Source organism: Pipistrellus kuhlii, unplaced genomic scaffold (assembly GCF_014108245.1).
Source record: "Pipistrellus kuhlii isolate mPipKuh1 unplaced genomic scaffold, mPipKuh1.p scaffold_m20_p_8, whole genome shotgun sequence".
Lineage (NCBI taxonomy): Eukaryota > Metazoa > Chordata > Mammalia > Chiroptera > Vespertilionidae > Pipistrellus > Pipistrellus kuhlii.
In genome coordinates, this window is record NW_023425584.1 from 62,144,107 (window position 1) to 62,170,737 (window position 26,631).

The 26,631-nt window shown below is 43.5% G+C and overlaps 1 protein-coding gene across 2 annotated transcripts in view; it reads right to left on the bottom strand.

Annotated features, from left to right (window-relative positions):
- The window catches only part of MFAP3L (microfibril associated protein 3 like), a 42,335-nt gene extending 17,539 nt beyond the window's left edge, over window positions 1-24,796 (bottom strand). The window contains exons 1-2 of one of the 2 annotated variants that reach the window (XM_036424264.2): window positions 24,609-24,796; window positions 114-542 (exon numbers count right to left, since the gene is read on the bottom strand). In XM_036424264.2, the coding sequence (XP_036280157.1) occupies window positions 114-411 (298 nt within the window). In that variant the 5' untranslated portion in view covers window positions 412-542; window positions 24,609-24,796. Of the gene's footprint in view, window positions 1-113; window positions 543-2,907; window positions 3,068-24,608 lie in introns of those variants that run through there. The other variant, XM_036424266.2, reaches the window with a different exon arrangement.
- Window positions 24,797-26,631: the final 1,835 nt, after the last annotated feature.

Consider the following 26,631-nt stretch of genomic DNA (forward strand, 5'->3'; position numbering starts at 1 on the left):
AGAAGACAAAATAGGTATTTAAATGACCCAAATAATAACAACTCACATTCAAGGTGCTGGCTCCATAGTCTATATTTATACTTTATGACATTTGACCCAACTTTAAAGCCTACCTCCTTCTCTCTCCTGCTCATCCTCTTCTTCTTTAAGCAGCTTGCCAACGGAATTATACCACTTGAATTGTGGATCAGGGATGCCATTAACACTACAATTAATCAAGGCACTATTCCCTTCCTTGACTATGATATGGTCAGTTCTGGCAATGATTACGGGCATAAAGCCCAAGACCATGTCAGTGCCATTTAAAGTGCTGTTAGTCATACTCTTTGCAGTCGCTAAAGTGGATACTAGGATTAAAAAGGGCACAGAAGGTAGAAAGCACACAGGCAGATGGCTCTTCAATCGATCCATCTTCTTTGCTTGCTCTGTAAGGCAACAGAGATGGTTTGCCAGTGGGATCTTGTATCAGACAGCACGTTGTTCACAGCAGGCCATGGGACAAACCTGACTTGGGCCCATAAAGTTGGTTCTTGATTAAGAACCTGTTAAAACAAACCACACACACATAAATATTAGCATTTGTAGTTTAAAAATATTATTTATAAAATGTCAGAAACCCAGCTCAAATACCTACAAAATGTTTAAACAATACACAAATTCAGATGTTCCAAATAGTAAATTGCATTTTCCCCAGGAATCCTAACAAATAATTAGTATTTTTACTACTGAAATATGTAGTGATGAATAGGAACAAATACATATTTCTTACAAATATATCACATTACTTCAGAAAGTTAAAAGACTGATTCGGGCTTCTTTTGTTTAGCATTACAATGTCTCTTTCCACCCCATTGCCCGTCTTCATTGTGGATGAACTGACTGTTTACTTGGGTGGTTCCTTAACCAGTTTTCTTCCAGTGAACATGACTGCCTGTCTGTGTCAGTGGTCACAGCCCTGCCAACAAAGGGAAGGGCTCCACCAGAATCAGTCTGGCATTCTCCTAAGTCTCCATTATGGCTTCCAGGATGCGCCTTCCCTTTCATGCAGTTGCCCCTGTTCTTTGAGCTTTACGGCATCTGACTCTCTGTTTTATGTTTTTGTTATCTATCGACTCATGATCACTCACTGAATTCCCTAGTTTCTTCATCTGCCTCACAGAGACTGGTGAAAATTAGTATGTAGACAGTGACATGATGGGTGGCAGTACTTCCATGACCAAAAATCTAACTTTCTCCTACATCTCTATCCTCTGTTTGACCACTAATCATTCAGCCCACGCTCTAGAACTTTCATCTGTCCAAATTCTAAATTCTGAAGTTCCAAGTAATTCTGAAGTTTTAAGTAACTATTTTGAACTGCACCCTACCATTCCTCCAGATCTCTTATTCCTCTTACTGGACTTTCTAGCCCTCCCTCTCTTTTTTTTCCCCCTCTCAGTCTCTATCTTCCTTCCTGCCCCCTTTCATGTTCCAATCTGTCTCAGTCTAGACCTGTTCTTATAGACCACAATCCTCAACGTCTTCACCCTCTGTTCTCTGTTGCCATGACTCTGCCAGCATATACTGGAGATAATCATACAACCACGTTATTGCCAAATTAAGGAACCATTTCCAACCCCAGCCAGGTTTCTGGTGACATCTGGCAATCTGTTATCAGGGCTTCATAGGTTCAGTAGCTGCTTTTCACAATGCTATGGATATCTTCAGCTTTCAAATCAAGCATCATAGCCCAGTTCTGTTCTCAAAAGGCACTTTTCTCATACTAATATTTGTAGGCACGAATTCCCACTTTCATTTAAAAAAAAAATATCCTGCATTTTGCCCTAAATTCCTCCCCTTCGAATTACTTTAAATACCCAATTCTGTATTTTGCCTGCACTTCATTGAAACAGCTCTTGTTGAAGTCACCAGTCACTCCTCATTGCTAAGTTTTCAATCTTTCTCTTGCCAAATCTCTGTGGTGATCACCACTATTAACTCTTTTTTTTTTTTTTTTTCAAACTCTCTCTAAGCTGCTGCACTATTACTCCCCCTGCCTGATCTTACTATTCTGTACCAGTTCCTCTTCTTCCTCATCCTTGAAAGTTAGTTAACCCCCAGAGTTTCATCACTGGCTCTCTTTTCCTTTTACTCACAGCTCTTCCTAAAGTTCCATTCTTTTGCCTTTATTACTACCTCCAATCTGACAGTTTTCAAATCCATGTTTTCAGACCTGACTTTTTTCTAGGTTTCAGACTGGTATTACTAACTGCCCAAAAGACATCTCTGCCAGAATGTTCTGACGGTAACTCAAAATTAACATTCCCAAACAAATTCATCTCATCTGCTGAACATGTTACATTGTCTGGTTCCTTATTTCAGCTTAGGGCAGCACCATCCACACAAGCATGAATGGATATTAGTCCTTAATTCAACTGTTGTTCTTAATCCCATAGAACATAAGTAATTATAAGCTGTTGATCCCAGCTCTTAAATGTTGCTTGTATTGTTCCATCCTTTCAATCACCTTTGAGAGAGCCTTAGTTCAGGCCTCCCTATCTTCTTACCAGAAATGGTGTGGTAGCCTTCTACAGGATCTGCCTTCAATCTCTCCCCAACTCCAAATTCAGTCCCTATAACCATTCTACAGCACAAATTATATGGTGCCATTTCTTTACTTAGCAACCTTCAATGTCTCTGAACTGTCTGCATTATAGAATCTGAATTCCTTACCCTTTTTATTCACTCAAAAATTATTATTGAATGCCTACTATTAGGCAGACACTATTTTAGTCCTATAGATAGTAGAGAAGACAGACCTTTTCTATTATGTGGAGATTATATTCTCAAAGGGGGAGGGTAGGGGAGCAAAAAATAAATAAATGCCATGTAAGTAAAATTTCAACTAATGATGCTTTGAAAACACACCATATGCACTTGAGTGATGAATTAGGCAATCTGGGAAACTGCACCAAGGAGGTAGCCACTGAGCTGGGGTGCTTTAGGAATCAGCCACACCTAGATCCAGGAGAAGAGCATTCCAGGAAGAAGGAACTTCAAAAGCAAACAGGTGACAAGATGGGTCTTAGAAGTAGAAAAACTTAGGCCACCTAGGGGTTTGCAGGACAAGGTGAAGAGTTTGGATTTTATCTAACATTCATTGTCATTTTCCAATGAATATGACTCCAAAAAATGTGATTTATTTTTTAAAATCAACTTTACTGTGGTATAACTTATAAGCAATAAATTTATACCCATTTTGGGTATGTATTTTAATGGGTTTCGACAAATTTATACACCATTGTAACTACTATAATAAACAAGATGGAGGACGTTTCAATAATTACCAACAGTTATCCTTTGTCCCTTCCCAGTTGTAGTTTTTACACTGATCCATTTTAATTCTTATTATTATTTTAATATATTTTTTATTGATTTCAAAGAGAGGAAGGAAGAAAGAATTAGAAACATCAATGAGAGAGAACCATTGGTTGGCTGCTTCTTGCATGCTTCCTAGTGGGGATCAAGCATGAAACTGGGGCATGTGCCCTGACCAGGAATTGAACTGTGACCTCCTGGTTCATGGGTTGATGCTCAACCTGAGCCACACCAGCCAGACTATTCCAGTTATTTTTGTGTATGGAATGAGGTATGGATTGAGGTTTATTCCCCCTCCCACCCTCAAATGGACATCCAGTTGTTTTCAGCTCTGTTTGTAAACAGACTTTCTTTCTTTCTTTTTTTGGTTAATCTTCACCTAAGGATATTTTCCCATTGATTTTTTAGAGCAAGTGGAAGAGAGAGGGAAAGACAGAGAGAAATATCAACGTCAGAGAAAAACATGGATTGGTTGCCTCCTGCATGCGCCCTAACCAGGGCCTGGGCTCAGGAGGAGCCTGCAATTGAGGTATGTACCCTTGATCAGAATTGAACCTGGGACCCTTTGGTCTGCAGAACAACGCTCTATCCACTGAGCAAAACTGGCTTGGGCAAAAAGACTATCCTTTCTACAATGGATTATTTTGCCTTCTTGTAAAAAAAGAATATATTTATAAATTCTTTATTCTGTTTCACTAATATTTACGTCTATTCTTATGCCAATATCGCACTGACCATACTATTTGCCTCATTGATTTTGGTATCTGCAGTGTCTGAAGTTGCCCTTGACACTTGCAGTGCTCAGTGAATTGCTGAATGAATGAGTCTCTCTCCAAAGGCAGAAATTATTATTCCAATCCCGTAGACAATAAAAGTGAGGAGGTGCTAGGGGTGAGGGTGATAAATTAGCTTCAGACCATAGATTAGTTCACTGGGAAAGAGGAGAGTTCTTAGCGCTCTAGGTGTCCACATTCCCGCCTGCTAGGGTGCCTTCCTGCCCCAGGAAGGCCAGCTCATTACTCCACCCACAGGAATCGCGTGGCTGAGGGAGATAGCACAGGCTCGGGGCATGCCAGATACCCTGCTATGACTGTGTAAATGTTTTCCTTTATTTGGCCAAATGCGGGGTTTCCTTTGAACAGGGAGGTTGTAAATGTGAACTATTGGATACAGAATGGTTGTGAAGAGCATGGCCTCAGGTTTTAGATAGATTGGGCCAGGATCCTGGATCTAGCCACCTTAATAGGCTGTGTTTTTCTGGCCAAGTCCTTACCAAATCCAGGGCAATTATAATGATTCATGGCCATAAAGCATTTATATACTGCTTGGCTTGATAAACAGGAATTATCAACACAATGTACACAGCATCCTTTACTGAAATCATGCTTCTCAAGTTGATTTTCATTTTATCCTTCAGATTGTATCACTTAAAAGACAGACCTTCTGTTTGGTTTTGTTTAAGACACTACTGATTGTCATCCTACCACTAGAAATAATTAGAAGCGATTTTCAGCACTGGGTCCTTGTGCAGGACTCAAGTGTGAAAATATATGAGTTGTCCCATTAGGCAGACGCTGCAGTGAGCATTTTATGGGTACAGCTGGGGTCACTCATCTGGGACTCTCCAATGCGTAGGTCAGAATTTAGATGCCCAACTAAATTCCCTTGGGAGGGAATGAGAGACAGGACAAAGTGGAGGATAGAATCTAATAAATGTACAGTAAGTATATTGCAGCATTTTGCCCGCCCCCACAATTAAAGAGAATGCATCCCATGGAAAGATCAAACTGATTAAAATGCATAACTCAAGAGCTATTTTCAAACAAAGGCCAGCCACATTGGGTTATACTTTCAAACACATTGTGCTGGCAAGAAGAAAGAGAAGGGGATACTGCTTGTTGTTCTAGTTTATTTTAATAATGTCGTAGGAGCTTTGGGCTAGAAACAGTAACCCTTTCTGAAGCTGCATCTAGTTCCCTCAGAGACCTTGAGATGTACAGAGAAAGACTGTCACTGGAATGCAAGAATTTCGGTTAGCAAACTCACTCCTCCCTCTCCCCATTCTCTCTCCTCCTTTTTCATTTTGAAAAGTTACTAAGATAACAGAAAACATAATGCATAATTTATAGGTTGTTTGTATCAAAGCATGTTTATCCTAAACCTCTCTGTGAACATTTATTTTTGAAAATCAAGCATTAAATTAACACTAATACATTAATCATGTTTGGTAAGACTCCACTATACCACACGCTGTACTCCTTCAGTTCATATGTATATTTTAAAATATTTATTAGTGCTGGGTACATGGCCAGGGGTTTAGAGGTGGGTGGGTTGGGAGTCTTACAAAGCTCAGTCACATAGACTATGGCCACAGCCCAGCATCCTTTCCCAGCTCCACCTTCCCCTTCTCACGAATCCCACAGCTCAGCGGTCTTCTAATCTGCCCATGGCGCTTGCTGCTTATACCAAACTTCGGACACTCTTCCCTAGCATGGGAGCTTGCACTAGTCTCAGTTTTGTCTTGAGTAAATGTCTTCAATGACAAGAATAGCTCCTGGATTTAGAATTTCCCCAATACTGGGAGGCTACAGGAATGCTTGTGCACTTGCCTTAAGAAGCCACACTTATGTGGAATCTGACGGCAATTGTTTACGACCTCATGTCACTTTGGACATTGGGGAAATAGCCTATAAATGTACTTTGTTCAGCTTGTCAGATTTTACAGACCGAATTAAAGAAAGTTCAGTTAATCACACTATATAGCACTGTGAAAGACATGTCAGTTACTGAAGAATGAACCTCAAGGACTATAATCCAGCAGCTCGAAATGCAGTCCTTCAAAATACAAGAACAAGGGCCACTAGTTCCAAAACCAGGATATCAGTGGACAAATTGTTAAGCTTTGTTGTGTTTGGAAAAACTTCCACAGAATATTTCTCTAATAATTAAAATAAAAGAAAAAATATCAAATGTATTTTATCTAAAAATGTTTAACAATATGCTTTGTTGAATCTTATTTTTTGTTTGGTTCTTTACCTGTATTAAACATTGACCAGGTATTTCTGAAGTTTGGAGGAAAAGGGTCCCTTGTTTAAGGGTGTTTTGAACTAAATGAATACACATTATTGTTTTTTCTTGTCAGTGTCCATGCTGGCATTTCCCCATCAACTATGATGAATAATTTTATAGTTACACAACTGGATTTTCTCACAACATCTATGGAGAGTTTCCACTCTTCTCACTTGTGCATAAGTGATGCCACAACCACAAGGCTGCCTTTTAGTTTCAGACAGTGGTTGGCAAGCTCATTAGTCAACAAAGCCAAATATCAACAGTACAATTGAAATTTCTTTTGAGACAAATTTTTAAAACTTACACTTCTTCTAATGCCACTTCAAAATAGACTCGCCCAGGCCGTGGTATTTTGTGGAAGAGTCACACTCAAGGGGCCAAAGAACCGCATGTGGCTGGCCGCGGTTTGCAGACCACGGGGTTTAAGACATTCTCACGGTGTTTCTACTCCTGAAACAAGGAGGGGAAATCCTAACTTCTTGTGAAATGGAGAGAGGCACTGAAATATTATGTCATAAATGCTAACTTCTCAAAATTGATAGCTGCCTTAGTTATGGATATATTTCTCCAACTTCCTTTCCCACATATCATAATTAATGAAAACTGTATACATTAGTCTTTTTAAAAAACGATTTTCTTTGGCAGTTTTTAAGAAAAAAGTATCAACAAAATTCTTACTAGTCCATTATTTCTCCCCTAACTTCTTTCAAGGTCAGTATATACTGAGTTTTAAAGTGATGTTTGAATATGGTCTATGGGAACCCAAAATCAAAGGCCAAGAAATTTATAAGAGAAGAATGTTCCTATACCAATTATGGCAGTCTAGAACCAAATCATTTAAGTGCTGAATCAGCTAAGTTTTATCTCAGTGTCCAAAGTCATATTATAGAAAGAGATTCGTACTGTCCATTTTCTTTCTTATCCATGTTCAAGAATCTTTTTGTGTAGAGATTCTTTTTCTTTTTCAAATCCTCACCCGAGGATATTTTCCTATTGATTTTTAGAGAAAGAGGGAGAGAGGGAGGGAGAGAGGGAATATCGGAGTGAGAAAGACACACTGATTGGCTGCCTCCCAAACATGCCCTGAAGGGGGGCCTGCAGATCAAACTTTTGACCCAGGTGCATGCCCTTGACTGGGAATGGAACCCATGACCCTTTGGTGTACAGGCTGACACTAGACACTTAGGCATACCGGCCAGGGTTGTGTAGACATTCTTGATACTTGTAATCATACAAAGGTAATTCCTGAGCGAGATGGCCAATGTGATTATTACACAAAAGTTTGGAAGAGCATAGTTTTTACTTTTAGGAGCATCCAGACAGATCAGTTCAATCCAAATCAACACACATTAAATTTTTATTTTATTTATTTTTTATTGAATTCAGAGAAGGGAGAGGGAGAGATAGAAACATCAGTGATGGGAAAGAATCATCGATGGGCTGCCTCCTGCACTCCTCCCACTGTAAATCAAGTCCACAACTCTGGCATGTGCCCTGACTGGGAATCGAATCATAACCTCCTGGTTCATAGGTCAATGCTCAACCACCGAGCCACACTGGTCAGGCCAAATCAATACACATTAACTAAGAAATTTCCCTGTGTCAGGTACAATGCCAGGGGTATGGAAAACAAAGGTAAGACTCAGTCCAATACTTATCATCCAAGAATCTGAGAGGGGGAGAGAAAAGTAAAATAACAATCATAACACAGTGTGATGACGGGCCCCATCAAGGGGGTGCCAAGACCCATTGTGGTATAGATAAGAAGACCCAAGTGGCCTGGGGCCCAGAAAGAACTTCCTAGAAGACTAGAAGACGTGACTATTTAGTTTAATCTTCAAGGAGTTCACCAAGTACAACACAGAAGGGAAGCTGACTCAAAAAGAGGAAAAGCATATTCCAAGAAATGGTGATTAGCGAGAATCTGGCATAATTGGGAACTGCATGTAATTAGGCACTGCGTGTAGTGTGCAGAAGAAGGGAGAGGAAGAGACAGGAAAGGAAGCAGGTACAGATAAGGAAGGAATGGTATGAAATACCAAGGATGGGGCGCACCCACAGGTCTTGAAAGGGGGCGGTGACTTGGCCAGTTTTGTGTTTAGAAAGGTCATCTTGTTCTTGTGTGGCTGGTGAGGTAGACATGGGTAGGAGCCTACAACAATATCCAGGAAGGAAAGGGAAGGCAGAGGGGCCTGAACTAAAAGCAGCTGGAAGGAAGATGTAGGCAGATCCTAATGAGGAACAGTAATTAGAATGTATAAGATTCAATGACTGGCTGACTGCAGAGCAGGTTAAGGTGACACCAGACTCTCCGAGTGGTGGGGCCTATGGCTATACAGCCAGTTCTCTGCAGAAAGGAGTGCCTGTGTGTCTAGAACCAGTGCTTGGCACTGTAAGTGAAATGTATATACTAGTCAGTACACGAATTAGCAATTTCACCTAACAACTCTTTGGGCAGCACCGCACAGGCACTGCTGCACTGGGAGGAGGGCCTGCCAGCTGCCGGTGGCCAGACAGAGACCATGGTGGCTCCCGCCTGGTCCACTCGCCTCTCTCTATGGAACATCTGACAGACAGAATCGTGATAAGCAGCAGCAGTGCCTCTTAAATTTATGAACTGTCATCAATGGAGAGCTACGTGGCAGGCAGCATATCGTGGGAGGAATTAGAACTTGTCTTAGGAAAGTAGTCACTCCCTAGGCGGAACAAGAGACCAAGGGAAGGTGATCTCATAGCATTCTCCATACACCCTTTCCTTTGTTTAACTGTGGGGTACTAGGACATATATACCCCATCTTGCTGGACTGTTTTGAATGACCACCAGAGGAGCTCTTTAAACTCACTGAATAATTTAGAAAGAGCTAGAAAAAAGGTCTTATTCTCTTCTATTGACTACACCAGTGTTTCCCAACCTTCTCTCATGATGAGAATCACCTGGTGGAGTTGTTAAAACACAGATTCCCGGATCCCAACTAAGAAGTGCTAAATTAGAATTTTTGGGAACATATAGGTAAAATTGCATACCTAACTTAGTGCTCTGTATATAAAATCTGTCTTAGAGCACTAGTTAAGCATACAAAAGTCTTCTTTTATGATCATTTTATTTCTGAGAGCTTTATTTTATATCATTCTTACTTTTAATCAGAAAAGCATACCACATGGGGAAAAATATGTCTTAAAGTCTTTCCTCTACAAATAAAATGATTATCATTAAGTAAGATAAAATGGGTCTACTATAGATATTTGTTTATAAAACTAGAATTTGTGGAATGAAAAAACTTTGATTTTTTTTTCATAGGTTTCTCTTTATACAACATTAGAAAGGGAGGCCTAGCCCTGGCCGGTGTGCCAAAGTAGTTGTTAGAGTGTTGCCCTGAGCACCGAAGGGTCTCAAGTTCAATTACCTGAGTTGCAGGTTTGACCTCAGCCCCAGCCAGGGCATGCGTGAGAGGCAACCAATCATGTCTCTTTCTATGTCATAGATGTTTCTCTCTCCCTCACCCCACTCCCTCCCACTCTCTAAAACCAAAGGAAAAAAAATACATTCTAGTGAGGATTAACAAACAAACAAAACAAACAAAAAAAGAAAAAGAAGGAAAAAGAAAAAGGAGGCCCAAAGAATGTAAGCAATGTCCAAGAGTCCCACAATTTAGTGGCTTAGAACTGGGATACAAAGCTCCTGCCCAGACGGGGTCTGAGACTACATTAAAATCTCCGCTACATAGGCAGTGTTTGGGTGGCTCTGACAGTTGAGACGTGCGATGAGGGCTATTCTAATCACGGGTATGTATTTTAGAAGAGTTTACTGATGTTTTAGTGTGTGTTTATTCCTTCGAATTCTCATTCTAAATGATTTGCCTGAAATAGTTTTGGGCCCAATTAATGGAAATTCTTAACTGATCAGAGAGATCTTTCCTCATAAGTCTATTGGTCCAGGGAATAAATCACACTTGGGGACAGAATACAAACGGGATAGAAGCACTGGTGGACGGTGCCTTTATGTTGCCCAAGCCAATCCCCCAAACACACGACCATTGTAGGTGAAAGGGCTGGCAATGCTGTCTTGACATTTTCTTTCACCTTTGGTACCATTATTAGCAGATTTTCTAGTCCACCCAAAGCTGGTTCAGAAGCCTCTCTAGCTGTTTCTGTCCTTGTTGGCCAGTGTTTTCCACTACGTAGTTTTGCAGCATCTCCCCAATCTCTTAAAAAAAAAAAGAGAAAAAAAGTGTCCCCACCCCAAAGAAAAAAGTTTCCTTTCAAACTGTTCTCCCTACTCATTTATTAGAGTACTAGAGGCCCGATGCACAAAATTCATGCAAGTGTAGGCCTTCCTTCCCCTGGTTGCCGGCACTGGCTTCCCTCTGGTACCTGGGACCCAGGCTTCCCTCAGGCTCGGCTTCATCTGGAAAGATGTCTGGTCTAATTAGCATATTATGCTTTATTATTATAGAAGATGTATATAGGGAGATTAAAATGTTCGTTTATAGTCCAATTTCTATTACGTGCCAACCTACAGCACTACTTCCGCCAAGTTTCAGTTGCTTTAATTTCATCGCAAGCCCATCTCCCAAGATCTTGATGTATCTAATACATAAGCACCTAAACCCATAGTGAAGCCAGGCAGAAGCTGGGGGATCCCTGGAAGCCTGTATATCTCAGTGAGTCAGAACTCCCCTCTGGCTGGGAGGATGACGGAGTGTCCCACACATCAGGGAGCTATTTTATTAAAGCCCTGCCCTTCACTGCAGGTCCAACCCCCCATCCTCCCCCCTCCCCCAGGGCAGCCTGCAGAATAAATACACAAGGCTTATAAATCAGAGAGCAATATTCTTAGCATGTGTTCCTAAACATGATTCATGGTCTGACACAGCTGTGAGTTTACATTTTCTTGCAGATTCTGGCACACTTTGCACTGCACACTCTTAAGCCCTAATAGTGAAAGTGCCTTTCTCAAACCCTCCTCCCCCGTCTCCCCCCATTTGATTATACACAGATGGCTTCCCATTGGCCAAACACAGAGCACTTGTCTGGACCTCAGAGGACAGTTCTTAAGGAAAACTCTTAAAAAGGTTGGTTATTGTGTGGTGGGACTGCCCGTGATAAAGCTATGCAACTCATTAAGGGTGTGAAGGATAGTATTAAGTGCCTAACGAAGACAGAGAGTAGCAATAGGAATACAGCCAGTGTTCCAAGTGACAGCCACTGTGAAGAGGAAGTTGTGACAGGAGCTGAGATCAGAATTAGGGTGGAATTAAGTTCCTGATATACAATATAACATGGGATGGACCCTAAGGTAAGAACAAGAACAGAAGTTTGGGTGTGAGGGTGTGAAGAGAGGACCAGTTTAGCCTTTTAGGATTAAGAGCTGGGAGTGATCTACCAGCTCCTTTCCTCAGTTTTGCCACTTTACTAGTAAATGACCCCTGACAGTTAGCTGATCCTTGGAGCCACAGACCCTTCTCTTTCTTAGGACCCTTCCAAATCTACCATTTTTACAAATTCTACCAAATCTTACAAATCTACAGCCAAGAGTGCGACTGCAGCTGGCGAAGGAAAGAAATGGCGAGGTGAGGAGAGAAGAGGGAAAGAGCAAGGAGGTTGTTCATATTCAGATAAAGATGTCACTACAGAGACTTCAACCAGGGTGAAGTACTGTGATTGCCAAGCCAAATGTGACTTGATGGATGGCCCAGGAGCCAGCTTGTATACCATACAGTACAAGGGAACTTGTTCTCCATAGAAAAAGCAGCCTCTTGTGTTTCCTTGCATCCTGGACAGTATAATGAGGGTATAACAGATCCATGCTTCCAAAGCCTTTGGACCCTCTGCTCCTACCCCCAACTGTAACCTCCAGCTGTCGTCAGCACACTGCAGAGGTGAATCAGCTCAGATCCCTTTAGGGCTTCAGGTAGGCAGGCTGGGCCAGCTGCTAGGCTGCCACACACATATGGACGCTCCCCATGGCTACTGATGCAGGCCTCTCCCTTCAACCCCACTCTTGGGGCAGCTCAGTACAGGACTGAGCCTTGCCTGTCTTACCTTGCTACCTGGAGATGATTGCCCTAGCATCTGTGGCCACGACACTTACCCAACCTTTCCTCTTCAGACCAAGGACCACAGGATCTTTGCTGTACCACAGAGGGGCTGATGATTATCACAACTCTCATCTGGGGCCTTGAAATTTCATTTCACTTGATAATTCACTACAGAGGGGTCTTGTGTCTACTCTTGCAACTTAAGGTATAATTTTTATCATGAAAATTCCCTTATGACAAAATGTGATTGGTGCTCAAGTAATTGTTGGTTGTGCTAGGCAAGAGCATGAATGACTTATTTTTTTTTTTTTTTTGAATGATTAGTAACAATGTGTGCATGGTGAATTCCTCAAAGAAAATTAAAAGAAAACACTAACACAATCTACATTTGCAACGGTTCCTCACTCAAGGGTAAAAGCTTAGAGAAGGCTCTTCCATGGCCTCTAGGATATTTGGTGCCTGGCTGCCTCGCAGTATTCATTTCTCACTTCCCGCCAGCCACACTGGGTTCTGCTAATCTTAGAATATGCCTCATACACTGGAACCCTTGCACTTGCTACTCCTTCATTTGGAAGCAGTGCCCTGGGTACTTACAAGACTCACTCCCATACTTTCTTTCTGACTCCTAGGGTCCCAGCTCAAATGTCACCTCCTCAGCAGACCTTCCCTAATCATCTTATATAGAACTAGAGGCCCCGTGCACTTAATTCCCGCACAGGAGGGGTTGTCCCTCAGCCCAGCCTGCATTCTCTCCAATATGGGACCCCTTGAAGAATGTTGGACATTTCTCTTACAATCCAGGACTGCTGCCTCCCAACTGCCCTCCCCTGCAGTCATGGTCCCTCCCAACTGCTCTACACTATAGGCCTGGTCTCCCCCCCCCACCCCACCCCTCGCCCCCCAATGCCCTCTACTGCAGGCCTGGTCCCCCTCCAACTGCTCTCCCCTGAAAGGCTGCCCCCCCCCCCCTAACTGCCTTCCCCTGCAGGCCTGAGTCCCCTCCCCAATTGCCCTCCCTTGCAGGCTTGGTCTCCCCCAATTGCCCTCCCTTGCTGGCTTGGTCTTCCCCAACTGCCCTCCTCTGCTAGCCTGGTCACCCCCAACTGCCCTCCTCTGCTGGCCTGATCGCCCACAATCGCCTTCCTCTGCTGGCCTGGTCACCCCTAATTCCCACAACTGCCCTCCCCTACTGGCCATCCGTGGTGGCCATCTTTGACCACATGGGAGCAGCCTGTGTAGGTTCTGAATGAACAGCCCTAAGATGTGTCCCTCTGTTAGGCAGATTATTCTGAGCTAGAAACAGTCCAGGTCCAGCAGGATCAGGAAGACCCTCTGGCCTTCCCCTTACTGCCTAAAAGAATTTAAGATAGAATACCTGCTACAGGAAGGCAAGATCTTCATAGATAACTGATCTAGGAGTGTTAGGGAGGAACCCAGCAAAGCTATTGCATTAAAGTCTGCCCAGGGTCTTTGATTCAAGAGGGTGTATCATATTTGTTTACGAAACATTAACTCTTCATCTCCCTGAGACCTACTTAATTCCCTTTAAAGCCCCAGGCCTCCCTTCTCCCGCCTTAATCCAGAATAGCATCTATACCTCAGGTTGCCCCACCTTCCTAGGAATTTTCTTGTTTGTGTGAATTCCCTGTGAGCACTTTGAAAATTTGATTTTCTCCTGCCAATCTGCCTTACGTCATTTTAATGATTCAACCAGCCAGAAGAACTAACATGGAAGGAACGGGGAAAGTTTCCCCATCCCCCAAAATATACATTCTTCCACTCTTGAAATGAAAAGCAACTGCCTACTTAATTTAGATTTCAAAATGTTAAAACCAATCTGCATTCCTTGTCTCTTTGGCTCTATGATTAGGGCCATTCAGAGCCACCGTTCAGATCTGGATCACCTAGGATCTGTCCTTTTAATAAAGTTTCATCTACTTGAAAAAAATATGCTCTATAACTGGAGAGGGTAGTTTAAAAAGCTTTAGTGGTTTTTTTTTTAGTTTCCTTTCTCTACCAGCCCATTATCACAAAATGGAATTGCATAATGAGCATTTCTCCGAATCACTCGTGCCAAGTATTTTTAACAGACATTCACTAAGAACTGGATCCTCTTGAAAAACAGACCAAAAGAGACTCTTTTAAGTTTTACTCGATTTAATTCTTACTATGAGCTGTTGGGCCGCTTGAATGTGGCTCTTTCACAAAATACCATGGCCTGGGCGAGTCTATTTTGAAGAAGTGGTGTTAGAAGAAGTTTAAGTTTAAAAACTTTGGCTCTCAAAAGAAATTTCAATCGTTGTACTGTTGATATTTGGCTCTGTAGACTAATGAGTTTGCTGACCACTGCACTAGACGCTGTCCCTTAAGTTCCCCCTAGCATTTCTGGTTTTCATAACATCACAGCAGAAGTCATGCCCTATGGGTCTTACCACTGCCCTAGAACACACGCAGGCTGTTCGTTTCCATCTATGATGACACTGAAAAGATTAGAAGTCAAGCCGCCAACCCTCATAGAAACACATCCAACTCAGCCCAGGGCTCTAGCAATCTGCATACAGTTATCAATGAGGAACACCACAGCTTGGGTACCTCTGAACTGTCATAATTAGTATTAAAAAATAATTTAAAATATTGTGATTATTTATTATTTTTAAAAGTACTGTTTTAAAATTTGTGCAAAGAGCAATACTTTAGCACATATTCTAAGATCACCCTTTTCCCCAAGAGAAGTGGTTTTCAGTGTGACAATAGGAAATATACTAAACAAAACATTAGAAGATAGTTGAAAATGTGGATTCGAGGATTTGCATAGAGAATTTTTGAAGGAAGGTTTGCTTTTCTATCACTTTTGACGGGAAAAGGCCCTGTTAGGCTGAGCACACTTTCCACGTGTTCTCAATTAGTTCTCAGCTGGGCAGTTAAGGTTCATGCAAGCAAGGAAAACAATTAGGAGTCAGTCATATCAATTAATTGAACTCAAAGTATTTATGAGGCTACTATTAGTACCAATTCCTGTGGGAATTAAAAAACTTATTTTTTTTAATCCCACCTGAGGACATGCTTTTTTTTTTTTTTTTTAATTTATGAGAGAGAGAGTGACAGAGACAGAGACACAGAGAGAGATCAGTTGCCTCCTATATGTGCCCCAATAACAAGGAATCAAACCAGTGACCTTGAGGTATACAGGGATGTTGTTCCAACTAACTGAACCACACTCGCCAGGGCAGATTCAAACATTTTAAGACCAGGTCTTTACCCTAGAACTGCCCGGAATTTTGATGATATCTGCACACAAAGTCATATAATTAAGCACCAAACTGGGTAAATACCACAGAAATTCATTGGAGGGCCAGCTGGAAAGGTCACAAAATGTTCCTGGGGTTGGCCAAGTCCTGAAAGATGAATAAAGGTGACAGGGTAGTTTTGACAAGTGGGGGTGGAAACAAACATGGCATGCTAATCCTCCTACATAATAAAGAGGTAATATGCAAATTGACCATCACTCCAACACACAAGATGGCTACCCCCCTGTGGACACAAGATGGCCGCCACAAGACAGCTTGCAGGGGAGGGCAGTTGGGGGTGACCAGGCCTGCAAGAGAGGGCAGTTGGAGGTGACCAGGCCTGCAGGGGAGGGCAGTTAGGGGCAAGCAGGCTGGCAGGGGAGTGGTTAGGGGGCAATCTGGCAGGCAGGCAGGTGAGTGGTTGGGAGCTACCAGTCCTGGATTGTGAGAGGGATCCATGATTGGAGAGGATGCAGGCTGGGCTGAGGGAATCCCCTCTCTCTCATGCATGAAATTCGTGTACTGGGCCTCTAGTTAAGAATAAAAACCTGTTACAGAATCTTTTAGCAAGGCCCATCTCTAGAACACTATTGGATATTAGGCACCCCTCCAGAAATTCTATTAATAAGAGGCCTCTATGGGCTCTTAGGAGAAATAATAAAAAAGACTTTGTGACACATGATCCATTACTTAGGAAGTAAAAACTACCACCCCAGTAAAGAAGGGGAGATAAATGGCCATGACTTGGAGGTGGGGATGAGATATCCTACGAAGGCAGGAAAGGACCAGAAATCCACTCGTAAGTCCTAGATTCAGATGTACTGGGGAGAAGTGCTCAGCCTCCAATAAAGCAAAGGATTGGTGGTACTCAAATATTTCTTTAATTTCAAGTTCCTCAAAAGTGTTTTAGAAAGGAGAAAAACTTTTGGAAGTCTATCAGGAGGTTAGACTCACTCAGAGACCAAGGAGTCTAGGTTTGTCCCAACCTTCATGGGGAAAAACTTTCCCTCTCACTTGGGACTGGCAGCAGGAATGACAAAAAGATGGCGTGGAGAGAGCAAGCTGCCTGGTAATATGGAAAGCAGCGCAGCCCAGGCTTCCCTAGGGAATCAGAAATTTACAAAATGAAATTAACAATAGCTGCTGAGCAGCAAGAAATATCTATAGTTAGTTACTACAAGGCTTGGGTCTCTCGGAGCCAAACACTAATACAGTTTTCATTCAAATACCTCCCTCTGCTGAAGACCAGAGAAAGTGGTCTTTAAGAAAGCACAGTCCCTAGGCATCTACCTGCCTCCTTACAGGGAGCCTGGCCTCTGGAATAAGAGTTAACTGCTGGTCAATTTGTTACAGATATTATAGAGCTCTCGCTAGTTTCAAGAGGCTATCCGGAACAGCAGCCTCCCAGCTTGCCTGTGAGAGGAACTGCTTTAAAATAAACAGATAAGCATGATTTGAATTAGCCCCAGGCTCCTCTGGCCTTGTTGGAACTGGATGAGCCCCTTCAGTGGGTAATTCAGGAGCACTTGACTCCAACCCATTTATTTCCTTAACAGGCAAAGCCTTCCCTTATACTCTTCCTGGCACCATGAGCCACTCAAATCCTCAATGGAAAGAAAGAATTGGGATTACTAGTATTTTTAAAAATCTCAGCCAGCTTCCTCTTTCCCACTGATTACAAAGAGTCAACTTTTCAGGCCAGACTCTCAAAACAGTTACTTTGTGATCCAGAATTAGAGAAGCCCACCCCACACTAAGTTTCTTTCTGTCTCATCAGCAAAGTCCAAATGCTTCTGCTGGAAGCTGGAGAGCCATCAGGGAATTAATTCCTTCTCTCTGCCATCCTCTCTTATGAAATTCTGTGCCCTGTGATGATGAAGTTCTGACTTCTTCCCACACACGCAGCTCTGTGTATCCTCTTTCCTTACTGTAGGTCCCTCTGCCTAAGCCAATGCAGTGGAAGCTAATCCATCCGGTGATGCAAAGTATTGCACTTGGTAGAAGAGCCTTGAGAATTGCCATTGAGAGGGTGTGCCTGCCACACATCAGCAGTACTTGACCCCAGTCATCCAGTGACATCCTTTCCTTTTCAGCCCACAAGGCTACCTCTCCCTGGTTCACCTGCCCATCATGTCTGACTGGCATCAGTTAATAGACTCCTTTCTTGCTGACGTGCCTCTAATCTTGCCTGTCCTCCGGTCCATAACCATGTTATTGCAGAAGCCAGCTGATGCTAAAAAGTCTGATTTGAAACATATTCTGTGTCTTCATTTTGTCAGAAGTATGAAACTATAAAGTCCTCGGCAGGGCATAGATGATCCTTCATGACCTCTTTCACCTCATCTCTGGAGCATCCCCTTCCCGGACCCTATCACAATCCCTTTCCTGAACTCCTTGAAGCCCCCCAGAACCTCTGTGTCTCTCACCATGCTGCCTTCCACAAGCTTGCACATCTGGTGAACCCTACTTAGCCTTCACGTCATAGTTCAGAAGCTCTCCAGGACGCCCGGGGAGCCCCTGGCACTCCTTTCCTCACTGACCTTTGCCCATAACTCCACCTTTTCACAGTAATTGTCTCTTCACATTTGACCCTCCACTAGATTATAAGCTCTCAAGTTACCAATATTTATTAAATGAAATAAATATTTCATTCTGAATTACTGAATAGGTAAGAGAGGCTTATCTGGAGGTATGAATTTGGAGACACTGGTGTATGGGTGACTGATGCAATTAAATTAAATTACCTGGGAAGAACACAGTGGGTCACAAAATGAAAAGGTGAGGTAGAACCTAGGGAAATTTGAAAGGTGAACGCTCAGTGGAAGAGCAATAATAATAAATAAATAAAAAAAACACACACACACAAAATGCCCAGCTGGCATGGCTCAAGGGTTGAGCGCTGACCTATGAACCAGGAGGTTACTGTTCGATTCCCAGTGAGGTCACATGCCCAGGTTGCAGGCTCAATGCTCAGTGTTGGTTGTATAGGAGGCAGTTGATCAATGATTCTCTCTCATCATTGATGTTTCTGTCCCCCTCTCCCTCTCTGTTCCTCTCAAATCAATAAAAATATATAAAAAATAAAATAAAACCACCACCACCACCAAAAAAACCCTACATGAAGCAACAACAGCAAAGACAAAACAAAAATCATCTAAGGCACACATCCCAGAGACTAAGGCAGAAGAGATTCAAAAAAGAGGAACAGTTCATGCTGAGCTCTTCCTTTGCAGGGGACAACAATTATTGCATCACTCTATAGGGAAGTTTGGGTAAAAAAAATCTTACAAAGTTATGCAAATGGAAGCTACACAATATAGATGTAGGGTTTTGTTTTCATTAATATCAATCTTAATCAAGTCTTACTGTTCTTTCCAGTATCAGATTTTACCAGCCCAGGGCTTCCTTTAATCATTCCTAAAAAATCTGTTTTTCTCTCATACTCATTTTTTCCTGACATACAGTTTAGTTTCAATTCAAAGCCACTCTTATGACCCTAAGGTAGAAGATTTCTTCAGGTTAGGTTTTCGGAGATGTCAATTCAACCGGACTGTAAGGTTTTGCAGGACAAATATTAAGCCCTTGAACATTAAAGAGGCCTCATAAATATGTCTGGAAAGAGTGACTACATTCCATAAACACGGGAGCTAGGTCAGCCCCAGGGAATATGGAGCCTATGGCAAACATTGCTAATTGATCATGGCAACTCCTCAGCTGAGCCCGTATAAGCCCACAGCACTATAAGCAGCTACTACCCACCTAACATCATTCCCAAGTTAACTATGTTAAATTTGAGCTTTCCCAGCTCTCTGCTCACATTGGCATGGTATGCAGCCAGCTCAGCAGCTGCCTGGCAGAAACAAAGCAGTCAAGTGAGACTTGGCCTTTCTGCTTTACTGTCTGTGTCCTTCTACTAGGAATTGTGAATGAGTTTCCTTCAGTTATTAATTTAGGTCATGCCTACAAATGTCCTTTCAGGTTAGCTCAGAGAACTGAATCACCTGCCCTGAATAACATGCTGATTCCAGATTTCTATCCATCACTGCCCACCTCTCGTTAGATACCCTTTGTCAGAATGCCCCGTGAAACCTGAGATTCAGCTATACATTGCTTTTTTTTTTTTTTTAAGACGAATCTGGCAGCAGTATAGTCATTGCACGTTCCTGTTTAAAAACCCTTTGCTGGTTTCCCACTGTTTATCTATAATAGGATAAAATCCAAACTCGTTTGCATGACATTAAGTTTCTCACGGTGGAAGGACCACTTCATTCCCCTTCTCCTGCCCCTGCCCATTATTCCATCACACCAAATCCTTCTTTGTGTGTGGCTGCCTTTGCTTCCTATGGCTCCTTTCGATGGCACTTAAGTCACAGACTTGGTGACTGAACACACAACTTTATTATCTTTCTGTTCTGTGGGTTAAGTTCAGCATGGGTCCTAATGGGTTAATTAAGGAGCTGGCAGGGCTGTGTTCCTCCTGGAAGCTCTAGGGGACCCTTGTTTCTTTGCCTGTGCCAGCTTCTCATTCCTTGGTTCCTTCTTTGGTACCTTCAGAGCCAGCAATAGCTGCTCAAGTCTCTCCCACATGGCATCACTCAGAGGCTGCCTTCTGCTTCCCTCTTTCACTTATCAGGACGCTTGTGATTACTAGTATACTGACTGGGCCGACTGGGTAATCCTGAGAAATCTCTCCAAATCAAGATCCTCACCTGAATCACATCTGCCAAGCCCCAAAGGGAGTATCTTTTTTGGGGAGGGGTAGCTATCATTCTAAATACTACGATGGTGTCCCTCAGGCTTGGAAAGTCTACTTCTCCGCCTGGAAGTCCCCCACTCTATTCCTTAGGCATTCCTTAAAGTCCTATGGAAATGTCACTATTTTCATGAGACCCCTCCCCTTTCTCCAACCCATGGGGCTCATTCCTAAGTCTCCTCAGTTCCATTTACAACCACCTCTCCTGAAGCACTTACTTGGAACTATATAGTTTATCTGTCCTCAAGCATATCTCACTGACTGGGTTGTGAGTCAGTGTCATTCATTTTTGCAGCCTCTGGGGCCTAACTATAACAGATTGTAGGGAAGAAAAATGAATTGTGATATTTTGATGAGAAAAGACCTCAGGTGGAAGCAGGCTGAAGACCAATAAATTCAGAGGACTTCTGTTTTGAGTACAGTTTAGAAACTATTTCTGATAGCTCTTACCTGGTTATCATCACACGATCAACCAAACCCCTTAATCCTTTAACCACTCCAAGAAGGTACTACAGCAACCATTTTTATCTAAGTCCATGTTTAATTTCATTTCATTGTGATTTGCCGTGGGTCACAAAATGTGGTCACAGTTTTAAGTGTCCTGGGCTTGGCTAGACAAGAAACAGGCCACACATCAAGTGCTTGGTTAGATGTCCAGTTAGTGCAGATATTATCTGCCTGATTTATGAATTCAAAAAAAAAAAAAAAAAGGAAAGAAAATGACACTCATCTAACAAATCTGACTATACTATGTTGGAGGCTAAAAGCAACTTTGCCACAATAATTATTTGGTATCTCAGTATCAGGAAGTCCTTGCATTAAAAACATAGAACAGAAAGTTCAAATTAAGCCAAGTTTATATAGCCTCAAATATTTAAATTGCAAGCCAAACAAGGAGTTGAATAAATTTAGGTCATGTTAATGGGGTGGTTGGAAAGATCTACAGTGAAACCTCAGTTCTCGAACTTAATTCATTTCCAAAGGCTGTTCAAGAAACAATTTGTTTGAAAACTGAATCATTTTCCCCATCAGAAATAAAGTAAATTGAATTAATCCATTCCAGACCCCCAAGTGGTTCCCTGTTTTAACCTTTCTCAATTGCCTGTGATCATTGTTTTGCAACCACTTTCTCACCCTTAGCAATCTCAGCACTCATTATGATCTTTATATTTTAAAATTGTGCTAATTGTGGATTTTGCCCTGTCATGCTTAGTAACCAGGTCAGACACTCAAACACCTCTATTATACTTTGCAATTCTTTCTTTTATTAAAAAACAAAACAAAACCAAACCCCTATTTTTATTGATTTTAGAGAGGAAGGGAGAGAGAGAGAGAGAGAGAGAGAGAGAGAGAGAGAGAGAGAGAGAGAGAGGGAGGGGGAGAGAGAAACCAGTGATGGGAGAGAATCATTGTTAGGCTGCCTCCTGCATGCCTTACACTAAAATTGAGCCCACAACCCAGTATGTACCCTGACCTGGAATCGAACTGGTGACCTTCTGCTTCACAGGTTGGCGCTCAACCACTGAGCCACGCTGGCTGGGCTATTTCTTAAGTTCTGTCGTTCTCACAACTTTCCTTTTCACTTTGCTGCTATCACTAACCTTCTTAGGACCCATGGCGTCTTACTGTATGTATTTAATAATAATAAGCAACAACGACACCACAAAAACATAAAAATACTCACAGCACAATTAACAACTCAAGATTTAGGGGTAAACTGACTCCTACTCATACATTCTCTCCTTTGTCACCTAAGAGATGCATGATTGATCATACAGGTGTCTGAAAGGGTTGTTGGGTTGAGGACCAAATTATTTGAGATGGGTGACGGTCCAGAAGTGAGGTTTGACTGTATTTTTAAAGGTAATAGTTTGCTATGAATATCTAATGTTACTAATTCCTATAAAGTTTAGAAAGCTAAAGACATGAAAAAATAATTATGTGCTTGGCAGTTGAGCTGCAAGAATCCAACATTAGGTACAAAAGAGAAGAAATTATTACTGTTTTCTAATTTGAATACAAAAATCTACTTTGCTACTTTCTCTTCATTATCATTAACAAGATATCTCTTGAATCTAAATCCTGTTGGTTTTGTTAGTTTTAGATTAAGAGAATATAGCGTTTAAATATGTCTTTTGTTAAATTTCATTGTCCTTCCTAACTAAAAAACAAAACCATATATATAGATCTAGAAAGGGCCTATTGATCTCTATTAAACCTCACATTCACAAAGGCTTAGTGCTTCCTCAAGGTCAGCAGAGCCGGAACTAACTTCCACTTGGGAAAGCAGCCTGAGAACACCGGACCTGCTCTGCAGGATAAGTGCTGCTTCATGGCAGACTTTTAACCTGGTGCATATTTATAAAAAAAAGGAAGCATAATTTCTCAATATCTGTTTCTCAATCGTCTAAAGTTTTCTATAAATGTATTTAGAATGCATTTAGGAGCAATGAACACCAGACTGTTTGGCTAAAATGGAGGACTTTGGGCCTAGCCTGTAGAAATCATATTGTTGCTATTGCTGTTGTTTGGAAATTCCAAGCCTTTCCTGTTATTAAGTCTCAGTTATGTTTAGGCATAGCATAGAGCACACTTGGGAAAACCATCCAAGGTAGCTGGAATTACAGTGGGAACCAGAGCAGGCAAGAGCAAACAAACATTAAAAGCTCTTCACAGCCCAATGAAAAGTCAGTGTACCTTGAAAGTCTATTAAGGTCTATCAAGAATACAAACAAAATGTTTTCTAATAAGCTTAATAAAGAAAAAGCTGAACCCACTAAATGGTACTTATGGAAATAGGTTTGAGGACACAGTTTTAATTAGAGGTAGAACTAGTTCCTACTAAAACAAGGATGGCTTACCTTGCTCTTAATAAATCCAAAAATCCTAGTAGTGGCAATGGTACTAAATATTAGGAAGAACCAACAGTAGAAATCGCAGTGGGAATCTATTATACAAATTGTCTTTAAAAAATAAAATATATATATATATATGCCAGTAAAACTACATTGGTCTAATTTACTCCTCTGAAAATAAATCTTCCATCTTGCATTTCATAATGAACAATTTTACTATGTTCAGCATAGTAGCAACTGGGAACAAATGTGTTACATGTAGAAATAAAAGTGAGAAAACTTTACAGAAAAACACACAAAACAAAACCAACCCTGCTCTTCTGCAAGGATAGCCTCCCAACTTCTTAATATAAAGATAACACAAAAATATTGTACAGTAACCAAACTTTTCTGTAACAAGTATTCTTAACAACAATGGTAATTCAACCATAAAAGGTTATTTTCTACAGTGTGAGCAGATAATGGACCTGCAAACATTATTTTTTTTTTCTAGCTTGCTTTGTAAATCTTGCAACTTGCAAGCTCCAATTTTTTTGGACGGGGAAGGCAGGTTAATGGTCGAGCGTAAAATAAATCAGCTCAGCAAACACTTTATTTTTTTAAGCTGATGAAATACGTCATGAAGCAATTCTGTGTCAACTTGCTATGAAGGCAAATGCGACAAACTCGGAGAGCTCCAGTTGCGAGGCGGCGGCTGGAGGCATCCACAGCTTCCAGCACTCCCGCAGCATCAGGACAAGGCGCTCTCCCGGAACCGGACCCAGAACCCCCGCTCAGGGCCTTCTGGGGCCAGGACAATGCACCTCACTCCCAATTTCGGGGAAACTGAGGCACGGTGACCCGAGCGACCTGGAGTCGGGCGAAGGCTCCCCCACTGCACTTTGGCGTCTCCTTCCCCAGGGAGACCCGGGAGGCTCCTCGGTAGCGCGTGGTAGACACCGCGTTCCATGCAATGGGAGGCTGACGGTGTAAGCCTGAGAGGCGGTGTCCCCAATCCATCCACCGCCCGCCCCCCAAGCCATCACGCCCTGCAGTATGTTGAAGCATCCTGCGACCCCCAGGAGCCCGCTGCAGGGACCTCCCCGCGCCGCCCAGGGCGCAGCCTGCGTGTCGCTGGCTCCGCCGCCCTAAGTGCCCGAGAAAGTTCCGCGGTGACATCCGCAGCTGCGACTCCACCGCCCAGCAGGTGCGGGGCTCCCTGCGATCGGCGCCCCGCAGCCCGGTCTCCCCGGGCGCCCCCTCTAACCTGATGCCGCCGCCGCCGTGTCGCTCCAGTGGCCGCCGTGCGCCGCTCGCCATGGCCAGCCTGACCGCCCGAGAGCGGCCGCCGCGCCGCGCTCCGCGCCCGACGCCTGGCAGCGCCCACTGCGGACCAGCCGCCTCCGCCGCTCGGGGCAGCGAGGGCCGGGAGCGCGGCGCTTCCCACCCACCGGGGCCGGCGCCGGCGCTGAGCATGCCCAGTGCGCTCGCCGGGCGGCGGAGGCGCGGGGCCGGGCGCGCTGTCAACGCCGCGTTTTCGCAGCAGCCGCCGGCGCGGGGCGGGGCGGGCCAGCGGAGGGGGGGGCGGAGGGAGGACGGGGTGGGGGGGGAGCCTCGGGTCCTCCAGCAGAGGAGGGCCGGGCTGTGGGCGCCACGGAGTCCCCCGCTCGGTCCCCGCAGCCTCTGGCGCGGCCTCCGCTGCAGGCCGCCAGGTCATCACGGAGCAGGTGGTATTTATTTCTATGACTGGCAACTGAGAAGCAGGGCACCACCAGAACTTGCATTGCAACTTTGTTGAGCTGAGCATCGCGTCGCACTGTTATTCAGGGAGAGGTTTCTTAGAATCCCGTTCCGGGGGACCCGAGAGAACCAACCACACACACCCCCTACCTCCCCGTCTCCAAGGCCACCAGTCGAGCCACCTTTTGATCAGAAGCTTCGCCCGCACGGAATAAGCTGGAAGAAGACACTGTTGTCTTCTGAGTGGTGTGGTTCCAGGGATTTTTACATTTACTTATTTTTTGATTATTTGTCGTTTCTAAGTTTTTTCTAATGTACAATGTGGTGTTTTTAAAATAAGATGGGTTAGTCTAAAACTCCTGCAGAAGTCTGGCAGCAATATTCCTGCATTGTAGGCGCACTCCCCCCTCCCCCTTTTTTTTTACTTGCTTCAATTTCTGAGGCGCACCCCCCTTCTAGGCCCGCCCCTCGCCACGCCCCCACCCATCTTTCACTTCCGTACCGCCCCCTTCCCCTACAGCTGCTGCCAAAACCCGGAGCGGTGGACTCTGCCCGCTGACGCTTGTGGCTCCTGCAGGCAGATCGTGCTTGTTCCGCCGCCAGGTCAGGGATGGCTGTCACCGAGAAAGGAGGCTTTAAGAAGCTCCCAGTTTCTCTCCTCCTTCTCCCGGTCCCTGGCCAATGAGGCCAAATAGCGCCGCTGACCCCCTGCCCCGAGTTCGGACCCGCACAAGTGGGTCAGGACCTGACTGAGCATGCTCTGGCAGCCGCACTGGCTGCTTCGGGTTGCCCAAGGTTGCTCGCTCATCACTACGTGGAAGGTCGGGAGGCCGATGGAAACTGGGCACTAGAGGTGCGCGAGAGCCTGGACAGGTCGTCCCTGCACTGGCCCGTGGTGGGGCGGGGACCAGGTGGGGAGGGGGCCGTGTAAGGATGGGGGTGCGGGGCATTTGGTTTCCCTAAAAGACTGACATTAGAAATGATATTTTAACATCACTTTTTATGACATCTCAAGTAACAACACATTTTAGCTCTAAAATTTTTCAGCCTGGATTGCTTTCAGGCAATCTAAGCCTCCTGTCATATACATTTAAAAAATATTTAATAGGCATTCTTTACAGTTGCCCTCAAATTCTGAAATTTCACCTGTTTTATCAAAGATTAAATTTTTATCCTCACTCTCAATTCTTCAATATTGTATTCCTTTTTATAAATTTAGGCTGTACTGCATTCATTCTCAAATTCTCCTGCCTCCCTTTCAAATTCTCAGAGAACCTGCAGAATGTGCTCATACTGTCTTGGATAAACTTGAGGCAGGTGTGGGGAACTTGCTTTTAATCCTCTGTCACAGAAGAGAAGACTGAAATGGAGTGAGTTTCCAGGGAAGATATTTTATAGGCTTGAGATAAAATCAGGAACCCAGAGAGCCTTGCATTGAGTCCAGGCGGGGGGAGGGGGGGGAAGGAAGTTGGGCATATGGGCCAGTGGAAAATACCCTCAGTGGGTTGACTCCATGTCAGTGTCTTCCCTTTGTGCAGCCTTAGCTTAAG